The sequence below is a fragment of the Octopus sinensis genome, unplaced genomic scaffold (genome assembly GCF_006345805.1).
Source record: "Octopus sinensis unplaced genomic scaffold, ASM634580v1 Contig08463, whole genome shotgun sequence".
NCBI classification, from domain to species: Eukaryota; Metazoa; Mollusca; class Cephalopoda; order Octopoda; family Octopodidae; genus Octopus; species Octopus sinensis.
Window position 1 is genome coordinate 283,789 of NW_021831041.1, and position 8,079 is coordinate 291,867.

At 35.4% G+C, this 8,079-nt stretch overlaps 1 protein-coding gene across 1 annotated transcript; it reads right to left on the bottom strand.

Annotated features, from left to right (window-relative positions):
- Positions 1–7,117: 7,117 nt before the first annotated feature.
- LOC115227883 (histone H2A-beta, sperm-like) lies at positions 7,118–7,477 on the bottom strand. Its single transcript, XM_029798594.1, has one exon. The coding sequence runs from the start codon at positions 7,475–7,477 to the stop codon at positions 7,118–7,120; it is 360 nt and encodes a 119-aa protein (XP_029654454.1).
- Positions 7,478–8,079: the final 602 nt, after the last annotated feature.

The window sequence follows — 8,079 nt, forward strand, 5'->3', positions numbered from 1 at the left end:
TTAAAAATCTGTACCCCAAGTTATTCCATGTCACATGTACTGTTCATCTATTACACAATTGTTGTGAGAAAATAAAAGCTTCCTATCCGGAAATTGATTTGATGATTGCTACTGTACAAGCAGCAATTAACAAGAACAATACAAGAAAACGAATATTTAAAGACAGAAACATCGCCATTCCACCTCGTGTGCATTTGACAAGATGGGGGAGTTGGCTTAAGGCCGCTACTTACTATTCAGAAAATCTGATCGGAGTACAAAATATTTTCGAATCATTCGCGGATGATGGATATCTAGTTCGAACAGCCAAAGAAAGTCTTCGAAACCATGTATTAGTGAGCAGTCTATGTGACTTTATCCGAAGCTATTCAAACATTCCAGGTTTTCGAGTAAATGTTGCTATTGCAGATATTACAGTCTAACCCCGGGGTGGGGCACCAAAGTGCCCCAAAAAGCGGGGGTGCCCTTCCAAACAGGGGTCTGGTTCAAACTATTGAATTATAGTTTATTTAACTTAAATTTTGGTTTACTTTGCGAACAAAGAACTCTTTCACATCTCTTAAAGTGTTTATATGCCGATAATACAATAAGTTGTGCTTTTTTGCTCTATAGTTTGATAGATTTCTATTCTGTTTTTTAATTTGATTTTGATTAAAATAAATCATTATTTTTAAAACATTTTTTTGAAATAATCAGTCAATTTCAAATTTTTCTTATTTCTTAAATCTTTTCCAAGTTGAAATCCTTGCAGGGGACAACGACCGACAGCGACCACAGGATGGTCACCGCAAAACTCTGCGTAAAGAAGCATCTGACTGGGGAAAAATACACCGAAAACGCGAAGAAGGCGAGACAAAGGCCAAATATACACTTCCAGACAGAGAAATTGTGGCTGGAGCCCACTTGTAAAGACAATTATCACAAGCAAATTGAGACTCTTATGGAGAAAACCACACCAGAACTATCATTACGAACCCGGTGGGACCAAACAAAGCGAGCGATTTCCAAGGCGGCCAGTATATGCCTTGGAGTCCGAAATCATTGTGCCCTAAAACTGGATCACCACCCGAACGTGCCAGATATGGCAAAGCATCGCAGAGAGGTACGGCTAAAAGCCGCAAACACGTCAGACGAGATTAAGAAAAAGGAGCTTAACATCCAACAAAGGGAACTAAAGTGCAAATCCAAAAGATGAACCGAAAATACTCACGAGAAATCATTACATCCCTACTAAAAGATGTGGAATGCCTAAAAGACAATTCAAGGATGTATGCGGCCTTACGACTACTGCGGACTACTAAGAAAGGACAAAACATCCTCCACATTTGCGCTACATTTTCCTGTATTTTGCGCTACATTTTCCAACTTATCGATCATTTCATACGTTTCTAATATCGTTGTTTTGTCCTCTATCCCAGTTCCATTATAAAATTCGCGACTTTTGACTAGATCTTCATTTTTTTCAGATATTACTTCGGTTATTATTTCTTCCAGGACTTTTTCCCGCAATTTTTATCTTCAACTAATTCTTCTCTATTTTCCTCAATTTTCTTTCAACTATTAATTATTGTTGTTTCTTTAACTTCCATCCACGCTTTTCTAACAAGTACCATAATCTGTCGCATATCTATATTTTTCAAAGATTTAGGATTAATTGTATCTTCTTTCAAATCGAACATAAAGTCCATTAAAAAGTTTGTGTAATATACTTTAAAACATTTTATTATACCCATGTCTAGAGGTTGAATCAAAGATGTTGTGTTTTTTGGAAGAAAAAACAATTTAACATTTGAGTATTCCAATAAAGAATGGCATTTAGCATTATCCATTATTAAAATTATTTTTCTATCTTGTGAGAGAAAGTCGTCGTTAATCTTTGATAGCCACATTTGGAAAATTTCTCTGTTCATCCAGGAATTTTTTGACGCAGCATATAAAATATCGAATTTTTCACAATCAAAATCTATGTTCAAATATAATTAAACCAACTTTTCATACAACGAGGTGATTTGTATTTTCCAATAACAAGAGGTCTTAATTTTTTTCCTGCTCCATTATAGCAAAGGAGGACTGTTACTCTTTCTTTACTGAATTTTGTACCATGAAATGCTTCTATCGATTCGACATAATATCTTGAAGGAAATTTTTTAACATACAAAGATGTTTCATCGCAATTAAAAATATTTTCATGACCATAGGTTTTCAATAAATTATCAAATTTTTTTTTATAAAGGAATAAGAAATCAATTAATCTAATGTATGTAAAGAAGAAGAACTGATGGCGATCCTGTTTCCCCTCACTATTGCTTGGGACACGTTCTGGAGGAGCCATCTCGTCTCCAGAGGATTGTGTTCTCAAGGTCTTGAGACGTCCAATACACTTGAGAAACCTCAACGAATTCTTCCCAATCGATCCCAGGGTTTCGACAGCAACCGGCCGGAAAACGTAACGATCGGTGAGCCCATCATATTTCTTCTTCTTGATGTCCTCTGCTTTATCCGCAGCTGTGCCAGCATTGCAGGCACTTTCCAACATGTTTGTCTTGGACAAGGAGTCGGAACATGTTAAAAAAATTATCAAATTGAAAGAAAAAATTTGGCAAATTACTTTTGTCTGCTGAATTTTTTTCACCAGAAATAGTTTTAAAAACCAGATCATGTCTCTTCTTAAATCTGTCCAGCCAACCGTTTGAGGCTTTAAAAGGTGTTCGAGAATCCAATTTTGTCGATATTTTTTTCGCGATGGCTTTGATTAATGTACCCGAAATATTAAAGGAATCTTCCCTCAATCGACGAAAAGCATTAAAAGTTAATTCGTCAAGTTTTTCAAATTGATTTGTTTCATTAGAAGCTTGTTCAACTTCATCTATTTGAACTAATCTTGAAATGACTGATCCGGTATTAATGAAAGAAGAAATGTTTTTTTTATTCGGGAAATAGTGCTTTTTTAGTTTTTAGGTTAATAAAGTTAAAGTTTTTAGGTTAAAATTTTTATTTTTCAGGTTAAAAAAAATCGCCCTACTTATGAAGCACGTAAGGATAACAAAAAAACAATTGAAAAACATAGTTTTCAAAGAAAGCTCGAAGTTTTTAACTATAAAAAAATTTAAAAACATTACAAAATCTTAATTGAGTAAAGTATTTAACATGTCAATAGGGACAATAAACAAAATTCTAAGAAATGAATCCTAAGAGAATTCCCTCGAAGTTTCCCTTAATTAATATACAGCTTTATTTACAGATTCAGAATAAAAGATCATTCGCAAGACTTTTTATCGAAAATGTCATCTGTTTTATGATTTCAAAGATGTGTTTAACTGTGACGAAACCGCATTGCTTTTTTAAATGCATGTCACGTAAGAGACTACGTTGACACTACAATCCGAAGTAAGATGATCGGAAAAGGTTTATAAGGACAGAATTACACTTATTTGGTTTACAAAGCAGGACACTCGGGATGACTACAATTAGGAAGGACTTTCCGGTTTCAGATGATAATGAAAATTGTACTTATAAAATTTGCAACAACAATGATGAATAATTTTTGGGAACAATTGAGTCCTGTCAAGATAAGGATCAAGAGAATAAAAATGATGAAGATATAGAGAAAATTGGTTTTGTGATGCAATGTGTGCAATTGAGACTATGGAAAATTCATTCTACAAAATTCACCTTCAAATATACCAATTATGGGTAACTACGAGATGAAATAAGATATATACAGTGGGCCCAAAAAGTCATGGCACCACTTAATAAATTTTAGTATTTTACGTTTTTACCCATAAAATATGAAGTATTTTGACTTTTAATTATTTTTTTGAAAAATTAAAAAGATTCTGATTTAGAAAATAATTTTAAATGCTTAAAATATTGATAATTGACAAAGAAAAAACAACTTTTTTTAATTTTTAGCGTTATTGAAGGGTCAAAAAGTGTTGGCACTTTTATATCTACAGTTTTACTTTAAGTGCATATGATAAGAGAATGTCATTCTGTCAGATTATTTCTTTCAAGTTTTCTTTACAAAAGCTTTGTTATCACTTAATAACGCATTATCAATATTGATATTACGAAAACAGCCGTTTTTAGCACTACTTTATGGGAAATCGGAAGGAATATTCTTTTGAGCTAAAACAGATTATCGTCAAGTCCATCCAAGAAAAAAAAAGTTACAACCAAATTTCCAGACAATTCAATATTCCGAAAAGTTCAGTACCGTTGGAAAGAACGAGGAAATGTTTGCAATAAATCGAGGTCTGGTGCACCTAAAAAGATATCGAGCCGTTCTCTTTCAATGATAAAAAGGAGTGTGGCAAATGATCCCAGAATTATTAGAAGCAAGCTGGTAGATGATTTAGAGACTTCCCTCAATCGACGAAAAGCATTAAAAGTTAATTCGTCAAGTTTTTCAAATTGATTTGTTTCATTAGAAGCTTGTTCAACTTCTACATCCAATCCGTTTTACTGAAAAGAACGCTCGAGAGTATGATGATCGAACACAAGCGCGGAATGAAGGTATCTGGTGAAGATTACGCTTCTGCTTGCAACCGGTATGTGGAGATGGCATGCAAAAATGAAGACGACCCAATGAATTCTAAAGAGGATGCAATGGTTAAATCAGATGTGGTAATGAGGAGTAAAAGGCAGCTGGAAGTAGGCTCTTCTTCCAAGAGAAGGAAATATCAGCTGGTGGATATCAGCGGGCTGGAGTGAGATCTGCTTAGTTTCTGATTAACTATTAATTTATTAGTGTTTGACTTGTTTTAAAAAATTTTTTTAGTATTAATTTGTTAAGTAGTTGCCACAGTAACACGTAAAGAACAGGTTGCCCATAGGGGCCTGATTACCCATGTCACAAAATATAATATTTTTTTAAAAAACTAAAAAATACTTTATTTAATGTTTTAAATCAATAGAAGTTATTTTTAGATATTTTTTCATAGTAAATTCGTGAGAAAATGTTTTTTCAGTTTTTATTTTTGTTCACTGTATATATTTACTATTTTTTGGGATAATTTAGCATAATAAGTAAATTATATTGGACAGGTAAAATATTTTGCCAATGATAAAATAACACAGTATTGTGATATTTTATCTGAAATTACTTTTAAACGTGAAAAATTTTTTTTTTTTTGGATAAACATTTATTTTTATGAAACGTTAAACTAATGTATGTAAAGCAGAAGAACTGATGGCGATCCAGTTTCCCCTCACTATTGCTTGGGACACGTTCTGGAGGAGCCATCTCGTCTCCAGAGGATTGTGCGTTCTCAGGGTCTTGAGACGTCCAATACACATGAGGAAGCGCAACGACTCCTTCCCAATCGATCCAGGGTTTCGACAGCAACCGGCCGGAAAACGAAACGATCGTTGAGCCCATCATATTTCCTCTTCTTGATGTCCTCTGCTTTATCCGCAGCTGTGCCGGCATTGCAGGCACTTTCCAACATATTTGTCTTGGACAAGGAGTCGGAACATGTTGAATCCCATACGAGAGGCTTTCCTTCCAAGAACGGAAAGATAGTCATCCGTAAATTGTATTTGAAATTATTTCGAAATAGGTTAAAGGAACTTAACTTAACCGTTGATCTAATTTACTTCGAAAACAACATTACAAAATAACAGTGCATTATTCAAATAATTAATTTAGAGTTAAGAAGTTGGTTTAGGAGTTTCTGTAGTCTTTCGAATCATAAATCCGCCAGATGAAATAATAGCTTTCTGAGTTAACTCTTTTTATTCTGTCGATTGCTGTGATCCGAGGGAACGGCTTCGCCATTCGAGAGGCTGGCCGGGTGTCTCATGAGGCCAGTAATTAGCTTAGCTATCTTTTCACTTCCATTCACTATTCATAAAGTTGTAAAAAAAATTACCCACATATCTTAACATTTAGAAACTTCCCAAAATTGCATAATATATTACGCAATTTATTACATAATTTTAAGTACTGCTATATCGTAACAATTCGGGACCTCCCTAAATTGCATAATATATTACACAATTCATTATATAATCTCAACTACACCCACCTCACTTTTAGTAAATTACCAAATTGCATAATATATTACCTAATCTCTCTTGCCCATTGACAGATAGTGGAATCAAGGACGCTCTTGAAACTAAGGAAATGCTACTGGAAAGAATTTTTGTTCGTCTTAATTTGTTGGACCCACATACAGCCTTCTTCTTGCTCAAAAATGCCCTTGGCATCCAAAAATTAAATCATGTGCTACGAGGGTCACCCTGTTTCTTAGAAAATGATCAACTTCATTCTATTAATGTCCTTTTCCGGAAAACAACCGAACGCATCATAAACATCAAATTCGACGATCAAGGCTGGAAACAAGTTTCCCTTCCTGTCTCCTTTGGAGGTCTTGGCATCCGAACTCCTATCGATGTGTCCCGCCCCGCATTCCTGTCTTCACTGTACAGCAGTCAAACTCTGGTTTGGAAGATTCTCCATCTCCTCCCCGAATCTTCATTACCTAAGATGACTGCCTACTTTGACAGTTGGAGCGCAAACGAATCGAAGCTGCCGTCAGACTTCTCCTTGCAGAAGAGTTATGAAAAGATTGTGTGCGAAGGTCGGTTCGAGAGTCTCCTAAAGACATCGAATCAACACCGTAGAGCATGCTTGCTTGCCGGGAGGTCCACGGGGAGTGGAGAATGGTTAGAAGCCTTCCCGATCGGAAGCTTGGGGACTCTCTTGGATTCTGACACACTGCGAGTTGGTATCTGTCTACGTATCGGTCTCAAAGTTTGTGAACCACACAAATGCCGCTGTGGTGCATCGATTGATCAATTTAGACTCCACCCTCTTTCCTGTCGAAAAAGCGCTGGTAGATTCCCGAGGCATTCAGCTCTCAACGACGTTATAAGAAGAGCTCTCGATTCAATCGGATTCCCATCAGTGCTGGAACCACCTGGATTGGACAGAGGAGATGGAAAACGTCCAGACGGGATGACTATCTTTCCGTTTTTGGAAGGAAAAAGTGTAAATTGTATTTGAAATTATTTCGAAATAGGTTAAAGGAACTTAACTTAACCGGTTGATCTAATGTACTTCGAAAACAGTATTACAAAATAACAGTGCATTATTCAAATAATTAATTTAAAGTTAAGAAGTTGGTTTAGGAGTTTCTGTAGTCTTGCGAATCATAAATCCGCCAGATGAAATAATAGCTTTCTGAGTTAACTCTTTTAATTCGTCGTCATTTCCAATTGCAACGACAATGTGACGTGGTTTAATTCTTCTTTTTCCACATTTTACCGCTGTATTTCCAGCAAGTTCAAGCATTTCAGCCACAGCATATTCCAATACTGCGCACATATATACTGCGGCAGGAATTCCTACTCGCATTCGGGTTTCATGACGGAGACACCGGTGAATGCGTCCAACTGGAAACTGTAACCCGGCCCGAATGGATTTGCTTTTAGCCTTTGACCGTACTTTTCCTCCTTTTCCTCTTGAAGACATTATATTGTAATCTGCTAACTATTTTTTGTTTACATAGTAAAAAAAATGACATTCCAAAATATTTTCGAAATTTTTTTTCGGAATCTTTCACTCTCAAAGTTGATTTTCAAATATAGAAGTCCCAGTTCCAGCTATCGAAACCGACTTCCATTTGATATCTAGGGAGTAATAGCCATTCAAGACAAGACAAGTTTTATTTCCCAACAAACCCATAAATTAAAGTTAGGAAGAAGGCCAAGAGCAGAACAAGAAACTAATTAAAGTGGGTTTGATTTCATTATATAGGGTCATTTTATGAGTTGATACATTTTCCAATCAAAAAAGTATGCTTTTCTGTTACTAAAAATCTTCACTATAATTTGTCATTCTGTAAGCAAGTCTTCTAGTCTCCTTAGAAATCCCCAACATATTTAGTGATTAGAGACCATCTTTTCTGAGAAAAAGCAGCTTGTCTCGACCTGGATGTCCATTTTTTAAATAGAGATTTTCAATAAAAAGTTTCTTTTCTTCTACTTCCTCGAGAACAAAGGTACGTAGTAAGATTCCCAAAGTTTTGAAGTAAAGAATGTAATTTTTGGAGTCAGACAATCTAAATAACGATG